The 13866-nt window shown below is 45.3% G+C and overlaps 1 protein-coding gene across 3 annotated transcripts in view; it reads right to left on the bottom strand.

Moving 5' to 3' along the window:
- CD58 (CD58 molecule) overlaps positions 1–13866 on the bottom strand; it is a 246053-nt gene that overhangs the window by 144214 nt on the left and 87973 nt on the right. For all 3 annotated transcript variants that reach the window (XM_030203880.1, XM_030203881.1, XM_030203882.1), the window contains exon 4: positions 9796–9888. In XM_030203880.1, coding sequence (XP_030059740.1) covers positions 9796–9888 — 93 coding nt within the window. The remainder of the gene's footprint in view (positions 1–9795; positions 9889–13866) is intronic.

The raw sequence follows: 13866 nt of genomic DNA, 5'->3' as shown, positions 1-13866 counted from the left end.
GGTCGATACCTCGATGCAGTCGATGCAGTCAATGCCGAGGTCGAAGGTCTTGATGCTGCCGACGTTGATGCACTCGATGCCTCCGGTGCTGTTGTCGACGAAGAGCCCGAGAACAAAACGTTCCACTGGGCCAATCTCGCAACCTGAGTCCTCTTCTGTAAAAGAGCGCAAAGACTACAGGCTTGCGGGCGGTGCCCAGCCCCCAGACACTGAAGACACGAAGCGTGCCTATCAGTGAGCGAGATTACCCGGGCGCACTGGGTGCACTTCTTGAAGCTGCTGGGAGACTTCGATGACATGGGCGGAAAAATCATGCCGGCGAAATCAAAATTCGTAATGGCGACTAAGGGCACCAAAAAAGGGAGAGAAAAACCCGTACCGAGGCCCTAAAAAAGGCCTACCCCGAAAGCGAAAAGAAACTTACGTCGGGGAAAACAACTGGAAATACGGGAAGGGAAAAGACCGAGGTCTTCTTTTTTTTTTTTTAAAGAAATCGCGAAGACGCGTGAGGGTCAACTTTGAGGGGCACGAAACGGCGCAAAACACGACCGTCCCGAGCGCGGACAAAAGAAGACTGACGAACACGAGCCGGTTCGGGCGGGAAGACGGCCGCGCATGGGCACGCAAGGACTAGCAAAGGCCTTTGCTAATGAAGTTTCCGATTGGAGGGGCTGCCGTGGACGTCACCCATCAGTGAGAACAAGCAGCCTGCTTGTCCTCGGAGAACTGAATTTATAACACACCTGCAAATGTGATGGCTATTGTAGTGGTGTACCTTTAAGTACAGTAGGTTTTATATGTTCCTAGAAGGCTTGCAATAACATACAAAGAAATTAAGGTGGGATTTGTACCTGGGTCCCGTTGTTTACAGTTCACTGCACTGACCACTAGGCTGAACCTCTGCTGTGCAGGGACATCTGTATGGCCATTTTTCTACAAATGATGCCAGACGTTTTTGTGCCTGCTTTTTTGGCATTCATATTTCATTTTGGAAAATGGCTGTACATTTTGGATATTTTCAGTGCAAGAATATCATTATCACGTATTTTTGGAAAGGAAATCCCAATGTTTTTCCTGTTTGAAAATGGCTGTGAGATGGACTGGTTTTTTTTGGACGTTATGAGCAGGACATCCCAATTCTGACTTGGAAGTTCTTTTGAAAATGCTCTTCCACGATGAGGGAAGTCTATGTGATGAAAAAATAATGGAACGGATGCATGAGAGGGAGCTCCATCAAGGTTGAGCCAGCTGCTGGGATTGTTGGGGAGGGGGGTGTCAAGGGAAAGCATAAGCCTCTTCATGTAAAAGAGGTGTTCTATGTGTCAAGGACTCTCTCCATTTGTTGATCTAAAGTTACTGGATTGTAAGATGGAGATTTGTGCTCGGTCCTGCTATTTAGAAATTCTGGAAAATGTTTTATAGAAATGTGATTTAAGAAAAAAAAATTAAAAAAAGAATGCCTAGAAGTTTGGAAGAAAAAAGGTAAAAGCAGAAGAACAATTACGTAAGAGGAAGGAAAGTAGGGAGGTATACATACAAAAAATACAAATTCCTGCTTTCAGTATACCTGATAAGACCCATGCAGCAGTGTGGATGAACTATGGAAGGTGGAGGCCAGAATAGAATAATAATAATAATAATATATTTCTACCAGCAATAACATAGCTGGCAGGACATTCCTTGCTGATGACAGCAGAAAACAAAAGGCCTGCTGAATTCTAGAGGCAAAAGGAGTAATTAGATCTTACCTGCTAATTTGCTTTCCTTTAGTCCCTCCGGACCAGACCAGGATTGGACTGATGGGTTGTGCACGCCTACCAGCAGGTGGAGACTGAGAAAATTCTAAAACTAGAGAGCCAATGAGAGCCCTGGCCATGTGACCCTAGCCTCAGTATTTGACTAACAAAGCAGGAAAGAAAGAAAGAAAGACCAGCCTTCTGTGCCACATGGAATCCTAGCAGCCACAAAGCACTCGGCCATGCCAAGTATTAGAGCTCACCAGCAACTCTCACCAGAGAAGTGGTATGGCTTCACTGAGCACCCCAACAACTGTCAGCAGAGCAGTGGTATGTCCTACTTAAAGCTATATATATATATATATATATACCAGCAAGTGAGCCCACCAGCAACTCTCACCAGAGACGTGGAATGGCCCACTTAAAGTTCTATATAAATACTAGTATATGGGTTTTTTTTTTTCAGTATTCCGTGAGTGGAAAGGAACGAAATCACTGAAAACATAAGAAAAAGGAAAATGAGAAAAGTTGAATAAACATAGGAGGGGCCTGGTCCGGTCCGGAGGGACTAAAGGAAAGCAAATTAGCAGGCAAGATCTAATTTCTCCTTTCTTAGCGTCCCTCCGGACCGGACCAGGATTGGACTGATGGGAAGTACCAAAGCAGTAATCTTAAGGGAGGGACCCTATCAAACCCGCTAAGAATATGCGAGTGCATAGATCGCCCCCTGGCGACAATGAACATGTAGAGTGTGTATCAATCAAAAAAGAATGAAGCTAAGCCCAAAATGGCACCTTAGAAAATGTGCACCTAGGGCACCAAAAATCGCTCTGCGAAGGAAAAAACCCCACTTCTCAAGATGTAGCATATGTTGTAACACTATCCGAAAATGGTCCCCCAGTGAGCAGACAAATAAAAGTTATCTATTCCTTAATCCGTCGAGATATAGAGAGGCCGAAACAACCAAAAACCATACTCCAACTGGCTAGAAGGACCAAAAAGAAGGACCAAATAGCTTGCAACAGCTCTCTAAATATATAAGAGCTCTTTTAATATGAAAAACATATAATTTCCTGTGATCTTGCACGCTCGCAGAATACCCCAGACCAATAAGAAAAAAGTGACTGGAAAAGATGAAAATGGGAAACTACGGTAGACAGAAAAGAAGTAGCCAGATGTAGAAGAACTCCCTACACAGACGTACTTGCTGCTTGGAAAAAAAAAATTCCAAAAAGAGAAAACTGAAACCTGTACGAAAGAAACTTGCAGTTCCGACTCTCCAAGCTGAAGCAATGGCTACTAAAACACTGTCTTAGAAGAGAAAGAAAACCTTAAAGTAAACAAGATGATATTCGGACTATCGGGCGAAGAAGACTAACTCCCTATCGCTCTATAGTTTGACAACGACGCTAAGGCACAGAGACTGAAAGCTGAGATGAGAATACTGTAACTACAATGGACGCCGTCCTGCTTAGCAAGGCTGGATGCCTGTCCCAGACTGAGAGCATGCGCCAGCCTGAGTAAGAGAGAAACAAAGAAAGCAGACTGGGGAAGAGAGAAGCTCCTCTAGAGAAACAAAAAACCCAAGGCCTCTAAAGCAGAAATCCAAGCCCCATAACACAAAAAGGCAAGATGACAGCCCGAAAAGGTAGCCTGGTATCTCCGCAAGGAAACATAAGGGTTACCCCCCTGAGATCCAAATGCCTGATCAAAATGCCGAACCTGAAGAGAAGGCCACCATGCCAGATTGGGACAGCACGCTACAGGGCTTGCCAGATGGAAGATCTATACAAAGGACACCCCTGGAATAAAACAGACACCAGCCATGGAATAAACTAAATGTCAGTGCTGTAAAAGACCAGATGTCAACCCTCCTAGGGGACAGAACGTCTAGAGAGAGAGAGGGAACATAACCTGGGCCTCCCAGATGACATCCCACTGCACTGTTCGCTAGATTACACCGCAGTCTGCAGAGAGAGATGAGTGAAACATGCAGAAACAAAATGACCTACGTGTCAACCCTGTAAAAAGGCTACATGCGAGCCCTGTAAAAAAAAAAGTAAAAGGAACATCTTGAAAAGAGGGAACACGCCTTTCCTATGAGAGACCAGATGGCAGATCTGCCAGAGGAAAAGATGCGCCCTCTGTACACAAGATGGCCCCGACCTACCAGGGGACCATATGTCTATACTGAATGAACTTAAGAAGGCAACAGATGTGCCAGGAGACCGAAGACCATACTGAAAGAACATAAGATAGAAACCGTCCTGCCAGAGAGCAAGACTGAGTATTTTGAAGTAACCTAAGATGATAACGGTCCGACCAAAGAACCGGAAGAGTATTCCGGACTAACATAACATGAAACAATGCTGACAAAAGACAGATTGCTCAGAATAAATCAGTAGCCCCCAGGGACACCTACTTGATCCGAGAGCGACTTACAGTCCCCTAGAGCACCAAAATGCCACCCGGAGACAAAGTAAGTTGCAATGTAAAGAGACCACATGCTAGCTCTGGAAGCAAATCGAATGCCAATAGCAAAGGAGGAAAAGTAATGCCAATAGCAAAGGAGGAAAAGTATGTTGCAAAGTAAAGACACCACATGGTAGTCCTGGAAGGAAAACCCGAATGCCAGTAGGAATCTCCTACCCAACAGATGCACAAAGACAAGAGCAGCAGTCTCCGGAATGTCCTACCCAACTGATGCACAAAAACAAGACCAGCAGTCTGAGGGGAAGATACCAAAGGGAAGCTGAAATGCCAAGGACCTGCCCCATAAACGTCAAAATTAACACTGGCAAAGAAGGTTGAAAAATGCTTCAGGACACCCAAAAAAAATAAAAAGAAAGAGTACGAGAGTGCAGCTCATGCGACTGGAAAAGGCAATTGCCAAGGGAAAAAAACCCCCCTGCAACTAAGTTGCAGGTAACCCTGAAATATTGAGGAGACTGCGAAAGATTTAGACAGCTCTTGGCCACCATTACTAGGCATCCTGAGAACAATAAAATTGCACCCCTTGGTCTGTGGCCTGTTGACTCTGTCGACAAGATGGTTCTTTTTTTTTTTTTTTTTAATAGCTAGACGTCTAGCCATGAGTGAACAAGAATGTCCTCTTTTCAGAGGGGTAGCCTATCTATGGTGAACTTTTAGATACTGGTCCCGAGAGAAATATGCAGAAAAGTTTCTGTCAAAAAAAGTGCTGCACAAAGCGCCACTATGACGGATGAAAGGTCTTTTGTGAGAAAGACTGGAGACTTTGAGAGCGAACTAGGAACTAGAAAGTAAAATTGCATTCGGAAGAATCTAGCGAGGAAATGGTCTATGATCCAAGAGCCTTTAGGGTGAGTCCCCTACTTCATCTGCCTTGCTGTGAGAGCAATAGGGAGACTGCCGAAAGACATCCGAGAGAAAGTTGGCGAAGTGAAAGCATAACCATCGTAAATAAACTGCAAGAACTCCTGGACAGAGGAAATAAGAAGATGACTGTCATGTAAGAGGAGAGATAAATATGCACACCTAGAACATATCTCATACCAGAGAAAAAAACGGTATAGCATCTTCTGACACAGAGTTAGCTATAGTCCCATATGCACAAACTATCCTTCAGGCACGTATGAAATCTGAAGAAATAATGTGTAAAAGTGTAATACATAACAGGCAGAAACCACCTGAAGATGCAGCCCCTGCAACCAGATCACCAGAGGGTTTGTAACAGAGACTAAACTTAAGAATGCTAGAAAAGAAGTTACCTGGGCATAAGCATTACTTATTTATTTATTTATTCATTCATTCATTCATTCATTCAATTATTAAGATTTCACTGTCGATGCTGCAATGAATGTAAACATGCCAAGGAAAGGAAACTCTGGGTATACACAAATTGAAATCACAGAATTAGTGAAAAGTGAAGGTACAACCATGTAGTATCTGCATACCCTCAAGAAAAAATTTGAATTAGAAACATGGTACAGCCACAACACTGGGCGCCAGCAAGTAAAGATTACATGTAAAATATATATGACAAGCATACACCATAGAGAAGTGTAATATCCTAGTGGTGTGATTCTGGGCAACAAAGAAGCCCCTTATGGATCTCAACCAGTATAGGGTTACCATTTGTCCGGATTTCCCCGGACATGTCCTCTTTTTGAGGGCATGTCCGGGGGCGTCCGGCGGATTTTGCCCGCACGCTTGTCCGGATTTCTGGACGTGGGTGCGGGCGGGGCGTGTGCGGGTGATCGGCGCCATGGGTCTGGTCTCCCCTCCCCTTCCTTACCATGTTCCCTGGTGGTCTAGTGACGTCTTTGGGGCAGGAAGGAGCCCCCTCTTTCCTGCCCGGAGCGCTGCCTCCCTTGTCCATCATCCTTCTTGGTCTCGGCTGGGGATTCAAAATGGCCGCCGAGAGTTGAAGTCTCGTGAGGCCGCTTCAACTCTCGGCAGCCATTTTGAATCCCCAGCCGAGACCGAGGAGGATGCAGGCAGCGCTCCGGCCAGGAAAGAGGGGGTTCTTTCCTGCCCCAAAGACGTCACTAGACCACCAGGGCTAGATAGTAAGTGAGGGGAGAGTATGTGACGGGGGAGGGGGGGGGGAGTATGTGACGGGGGGGGGGGGGGCGGGGGGGTATGTGACGGGGGAGGGGAATAGGGAGCGGAATGAGGATACGAAAGGGGCGTGACAAAATGGTAACCCTAAACCAGTAGGTCTTATGAAGGAGAAAAAAACCTGGATGACTCCTCTGGTATTTAAGTCCCAATACGAAATTTAAAAGAGTGACATTGAAGGACAAACTGAAAGGAAAAAACCCCTCTCCTAGGGTCCCCCAGACTGCACCATAAACACTACCTCCGTTTCCTTCTGCCCTTTAGCAAACTGAGAAACAAAGAAGAGCTCCCGTGTTGAAAAAACTGGAGCTGCAGGGAAAATGGCGGCTTTCCGCCTGAATCAGGTTCTCCTGGATATGCAGCACTGCCTACAGCAGAGACGTCACCCGACTGAGAAGATGGAGGGTGATTCAAAATGGCCGCCGTCCACGCCACTTTCGCTGTGGCGGTCCCCGAAAGCACGCCTGACACCTCCGCAACAAGCGGAGTAGAGCGGGATGGCGAAGAAATAACAGCCGGCGAAATAGACCCCGAAGCCGGAGGAAGCACAGGCCCCGAAGCAACATCCAAAGCAGAGCATAATTTACAAGTGCCGGCTGCGTTAACTCCGCGACGCTGACAGCAGAGCTCTTGAGCTTTTCAGCCATATCGGAAAAACGCGTGCACGCGCTTCGCGCCTTTTTATTTTATTTTTTTACTAAAGCTCCGCTCGCACGACTACCGGTAACAAAACGAAGAAAAATATCCCAGATACTGAAAGAAATGAGAGGCTTAATTCGATCGTTGAATTAGATACTTAACAGCTGATCAGCTACAAGAAAGCACTCACAGAGAACTAAACGGAGCTGCTTGCTCGTTAGGTCACTGGGGAAAGCACTGCTTCTCTTTTCTCTGTTTGTATTTTTTATTTATTTAATACTGGCTGCCTCTCCCAAAGGCAAATACCCCCTTCTAGCAACAAGGGTAGCCCTTCCCTTTCTCTTTTTTTTTTTTAAGGGAGATGGGGAGGAAAAGGGGGAGGGACTCGGGACACCCGACTGTAACACCCCAGAGGCTGAAATGTAAAAACGCTGACTACCTAACAAGACTCTAAAGGATTCCCCTGGCACAGAATAAAGATTAAACAGAATAAAGATTAAACAGAAAAAAGTTATAGACCAACCAAGAGAGACTAATGGGCTCACTTCCTACCTGCTGGAAGACTGAGAAAATACTGAGGCTAGGGTCACATGGCCAGGGCTCTCATTGGCTCTCTAGTTTTAGAATTTTCTCAGTCTCCACCTGCTGGTAGGCGTGCACAACCCATCAGTCCAATCCTGGTCCGGTCCGGACAGACGCTAAGGAAAGGCCCTTTCAAATGAGCACTCTATATGCAACGATGACCCAAAAATCAATCAATATGGAACCATCTAGGCTGTTAGGGACCATGAAGCTGCCCTCTAGAAACAGACGCTAATGTCATTCTGTCTGGTGAATTTTAGTTGGTTTTAGTTTGTAGATTACGCTTCTGCTGAAACAGATTTGTCTTTTGTCTATAATTTTTAGCTATAAGCTATACAGTTTTATTTCAGGTATACTGCACTATTTCCCATCCCCCATCTCTCTTTTTCCTATCAGCCACATGAAGGAATGACCTGGATGTCAAACCGCCACTTGAAACTGAACATGGCCAAGACCGAGCTTATTGTCTTCCCTCCCAAACTCGCTTCTCCTCTCCCTCCACTATCTATCTCTGTTGATAACACCCTCATCGTCCCCATCTCATCTGCCTGCAACCTCGGGGTCATCTTTGACTCCTCCCTCTCCTTCTTTGCGCACATCCAGCAGATAGCCAAGACCTGTCGCTTCTTCCTCTATAACATCAGCAAAATTCGCCCCTTCCTGTCTGAGCACATCACCCGAACTCTCATCCACTCTCTCATTACCTCTCGCCTTGACTACTGCAACCTACTCCTCACTGGCCTCCCACTTTGCCATCTATCCCCCCTTCAGTCCGTTGAAAACTCTGCTGCACGTCTTATCTTCCGCCTGAACCGGTACACTCATATCACCCCTCTCCTCAAGTCACTTCACTGGCTTCCGATCAGGTACCGCATACAGTTTAAGCTTCTCCTTTTAACCTACAAATGCACTCGATCTACAGCCCCGCCCTACCTCTCTACCCTCATCTCCCCTTACATTCCTACCCGTAACCTCCATTCTCAGGACAAATCCCTCCTGTCAGTACCCTTCTCCACCACCGCCAATTCCAGGCTCCACCCTTTCTGCCTCGCCTCACCCCATGCCTGGAATAAACTCCTTGAGCCCATACGCCAGGCTCCCTCCCTGCCCATCTTCAAAGCCTTGCTCAAAGCCCACCTCTTCAATGTCGCCTTCGGCACCTAACCATCATACCTCTATTCAGGAAATCTAGACTGCCCCTACTTGACATTTCGCCCATTAGATTGTAAGCTCCTTGGAGCAGGGACTGTCCTTTTTTGTATCTGTAAGGCGCTGCATAACCCTAGTAGCACTCTAGAAATGTTAATAGTAGTAGTAGTAAGGAATTTCTGGCTGGTCACATGCTCTAATGGGGTCTCATGTTGCTAAGGCAACTACTCAGATACCTGGTATATCCTGTTATGAAAATAAGTTACTGAGAAGAGGAATGGCAATGACCAATTGTAAGCTTCCAGCACATATGAAAGTCCCAATTACAAGTCTCCAGCCCATATGCAGCACCTATGATTGGTCCAGGGTAGAGGACAGGTGGATGCTCACCACAGCCTATAAAACCACGCTGCAGACAAAGGACCTCTGAAAAACTAGGCTTGAAGAGAGAGTTTCAGATCTGTCCAATGGCCTATGCTTTTCCCGAAGGGGTTTGCTTTCCCCCCTCCCTTCGTACCTGATAGAAACTAACTCACTATAGCTATGAATCTTTCTTTCATTTATTCTCTGCCTTCTCTTTGCTTTCTCTCTGTTCTGTGACCTTTGTATGAGGAACAAACTTTTCTTCCTTCTTCATATAATTAGTCTAAATACTTATAATTACCAGAGGTACTGATGTTAGATTTTGTAAGTTTGTTATACCTTGAAACTGATGTCTGATGCTGTGCAGGTGGGTGAGTAATTAAAGACAATTAATTCTCTAATTCCTGTATAATGTTTTCTATAATATTTGATAAAATTCGTGTTTTAGTGAATGGCAAACCAAATTGCACAGCCTAGTACACTTTAGTCTTTGCCAGATGGATTCCAGCATTTGGACAGTCTCAAGGACTACACAGCCCCTCGGTGGTCACTAGCTACATTTGACTGTCCTCAGAACAGTCACTTAGTACTCTTCACTTGGACAAGGGAAAAAAATAAGAGGGACTGTATTTTGTTTGCTTTATCCACAATATTTACTTATGTGATTTGTTTCTTTATTTTTGTTTTAGTTCTCTCTTTACCCTTGTTATTCACAGTTACATACCTTTGTAGTAGAGAACTCCTACAACTAGTGCTGCAATCACTATCAGTGTCAGTGATACGGCAAGTCCAATTTTCAGAGATGGTGTTGGTTTTGCTAAAAAAAAGAAAAAAGAAAAATAGTATCAGTAGAAGATAGTCACAAAAGGCATATCTATGAAAATACCACAAATATTTCCTAACAGTTTGCTACATGTCCTAAAAAAGTTTCTTCCTAGTTCATGTGGAAGATAAGGATAAAGCTGAACTACTTAACGATTGATTATTTTAGCTCTGTGTTCACGAATGAACGGGGGTAGGGCTGCAGAAAACAAAGGCTAAAGGGGATGGATGTATGGCAGACCAAGACCCATTTACAGAGGACTGTGTTCGTGAGGAGCTTGCCAAACTAAAAGTTGACAGAGCGATGGGGCCTGTTGGGATACACCCGAGGGTGCTTAAGGAACTCGGAGAAGTTCTGTCGGCTCCGCTGACGGACCTCTTCAATGCTTCCTTAGAAACTGGAATGGTCCCAGTGGACTGGAGAAGGCGGATGTGGTTCCTTTGCACAAGAGTGGAAGTAAGGAGGAGGTTGGGAATTACAGACCTGTCAGTCTGACCTCCGTGGTGAGTAAGCTAATGGAAACGCTTCTAAAGAGGAGGATTGTGAGATTTCTTGAACTGCATGGAATGCGGGACCCAAGGCAGCATGGTTTCACTAGTGGCAGAACGTGTCAGACGAATCTGACTGTCTTCTTCGACTGGGTGACCAAACAGTTGGATATGGGAGGGGCACTTGATGTGGTATACTTGGATTTCAGCAAAGCCTTTGTCGTCAGTGGAGTACCGCAGGGATCGGTCCTAGGGCTGGCTCTTTTTAACGTCTTTATGAAAGATATTGCGGAAGGGCTGTCTGGTAAGGTTTGCCTCTTTGCGGATGATACTAAACTCTGCAACAGGGTGGACACCCTGGAGGGTGTGAATGACATGAGGAAAGACCTAGCGAAGCTAGAGGAATGGACCGATATTTGGCAACTAAGGTTTAATTCAAAAAATGCAGGGTCATGCACTTGGGTCGCAAAAATCCGAGGGAACGGTACAGTATAGGGGGTGAAGTGCTTCAGTGTGCGAAGGAAGAGCGGGACTTGGGGGTGATTGTGTCTGATGACCTTAAAGCTTTCAAACAGGTAGAAAAAGTGATGGCCAAAGCCAGAAGGATGCTTGAGTGCATAAAGAGAGGCATGACCAGCAGGAAAAAGGAGGTGATAGTGCCATTGTATAAGTCTCTGGTGAGGCCCCATTTGGAGTACTGCATGCAGTTCTGGAGACCGCACCTAAGGAAAAATATAAACAGGATGGAGTCGGTCCAGAGGGCGGCTACGAAATTAGTAAGCGGTCTTGAATGCAAAAATTATATGGACAGGCTTATGAACCTCGATATGTATACGCTGGAAAAGAGGAGGGAGAGAGGAGACATGATAGAAACGTTTAAATATCTCAAGATTTATGTACAGGAAGAGAGCCTTTTTCAAATGAAGGAGAGCTCTGGAATGAGGGGGCATATGACAAAGTTAAGAGGGAATAGGCTTAGGAGTAACCTAAAGAAGTATTATTTCACAGAAAGGGTGGTGGAGGCATGGAATGGCCTCCCAGTGGAGGTGGTGGAGTCGAGGACTGTTCTAGAATTTAAAAAGGCATGGGATAAGCATGTGGGACCGCTTAGGAACAGGTAGAATTGGGGGATACAGAGGATGGGCAGACTGGATGGGTCATATGGCCTTTATCTGCCATCATGTTTCTATGTTTCTATCTAACTAGCCCCCAACTTGATGGGCTGTAATTTATTTAGGCCCCTTTTTACTAAAGTGCGCTCACATTTTTAGCGCATGCTAAAATCGTAGGCGCGCTAAACGTTATTTAATTTATTTATTAGGATTTATTTACCGTCTTTTTGAAGGAATTCACTCAAGGCAGTATACAGTAAACATGAGCAATAGGCAATTACAGCAGTAAAAATATTCAAAAACAATACAGAGTATGGCATGGCATACTACTTACAATGTTAACACAATACGTAATAGAACATTACAATTCATAACGAAGGGTAAAACAAAGATGAAACATACAGATAGGTAAGAAAGTAGGATGAGTTACAAAGTAAGGTGATTGATATTCATATTCTCACAAGTGGGTGACGCCAATCCACTTCGTCCAGTCCGGCTTGTGCCATCGTAAAAAACAGGGGTCGTCGTCGATAATACACTGAAACCTTCTGCCCAGTGTGCTGCTGCGGCTCGGAAAGCGAATAGAATGTTGGGTATTATTAGGAAAGGTATGGAAAACAGGTGTGAGGATGTTATAATGCCGTTATATCGCTCCATGGTGCGACCGCACCTTGAGTATTGTGTTCAATTCTGGTCGCCGCATCTCAAGAAAGATATAGTGGAATTGGAAAAGGTGCAGCGAAGGGCGACTAAAATGATAGCGGGGATGGGACAACTTCCCTGTGAAGAAAGACTAAGGAGGCTAGGGCTTTTCAGCTTGGAGAAGAGATGGCTGAGAGGAGACATGATAGAGGTATATAAAATAATGAGTGGAGTGGAACAGGTGGATGTGAAGCGTCTGTTCATGCTTTCCAAAAATACTAGGACTAGGGGGCATGCAATGAAACTACAGTGTAGTAAATTTAAAACAAATCAGAGAAAATATTTCTTCACCCAACGCGTAATTAAACTCTGGAATTCGTTGCCGGAGAACGTGGTGAAGGCGGTTAGCTTGGAAGAGTTTAAAAGGGGGTTAGACGGTTTCCTAATGGACAAGTCCATAAACTGCTACTAAATGGACTTGGGAGAAATCCACAATTCTGGGAATAACATGTATAGAATGTTTGTACGTATGGGAAGCTTGCCAGGTGCCCTTGGCCTGGATTGGCCGCTGTCGTGGACAGGGTGCTGGGCTCGATGGACCCTTGGTCTATTCCCAGTGTGGCATTACTTATGTACTTATGTACTAGCCACGCTCCACAGCGAATGCGCGAGTGCCTTCCCGCAGTCTCCTCAGTTTAATACTAAAGCAAAAAATAAAAGTAAAAATAACCAAGGCAACAACTCCAAGCGGAGGTGGGAGGGATTGTGAGAATATGAAGCCTGCTGTCCTCGGAGAATATCTGTTACAGGTAAGTATCTTCGTTTTCTCCGAGGACAAGCAGGCTTCTATCTTCTCACAAGTGGGGAATCCTGAAGACTGTTTTCCAACTTCTCCCAATGAGGGAACAGGAAAAACTGAACCCAAAACAGCATTAATTAATCAATCAATCAAACAAACAATCAATCAATCAGGGAGGGCTCATGGATTCATCTGCTATGACTAAAGGAAAGAAAATTACCAAGGTAAGAACCTAATTTTCCCTTCCTTGGCATCAAGCAGATGAATCCATTACGAATGGGATGTATCACATGCAATCCCTAGATAGGGTGGGAACAGGCCACACCACGCGCCAGCACTTGTGCTCCAAAATATGCATCCCTCCTGGCAGCCACATCCAGCCTGTAATGTCGGGCAAATGAGAGCTTAGAAGCTCATGTCGTTGCACTGCATATCTATTGAAGAGAGAGTGCTCCAGTTTCAGGCCAAGAGGAAATCGCTCTTGTGGAATGTGCCTTAAAGGCTTCAGGCAGAGGCGGCTGGCCAACAAATATGCAGAAAAAATAATTTCTTTGAGCCAGCGGGCTATAGTGGCTTTAGATGCTGGAGACCCTCTGCGAGGACCTGATAACAACACAAAAAGGTGATCAGAGGTCCTGAAAACATTTGTCCTTTGCAGATACTGCAACAGAGTCCTGCGCACATCCAGAAGGTGCAACTGCCCAAAAGATTCTGGACACTCCTCCCTAGAAAAAGAGGGTAGAAAAATAGGCTGGTTTAGGTGAAACGCTGAAACCACCTTTGGCAGGAATGAAGGCACAGTACGTACCGTTACTCCGGACTCTGAGAATTGCAGAAATGTGTCTAGACAGGACAGCGCCTGGAGCTCAGACACCCGTCTCGCCGAGGTAATGGCCACCAAAAAGACAGCCTTTAGAATCAAATCCTTCTC

Source organism: Microcaecilia unicolor, chromosome 5 (assembly GCF_901765095.1).
Source record: "Microcaecilia unicolor chromosome 5, aMicUni1.1, whole genome shotgun sequence".
NCBI lineage: Eukaryota > Metazoa > Chordata > Amphibia > Gymnophiona > Siphonopidae > Microcaecilia > Microcaecilia unicolor.
Note: the sequence above shows the minus strand (reverse complement) of the source record. Positions and strands in the feature narration are given on the sequence as shown.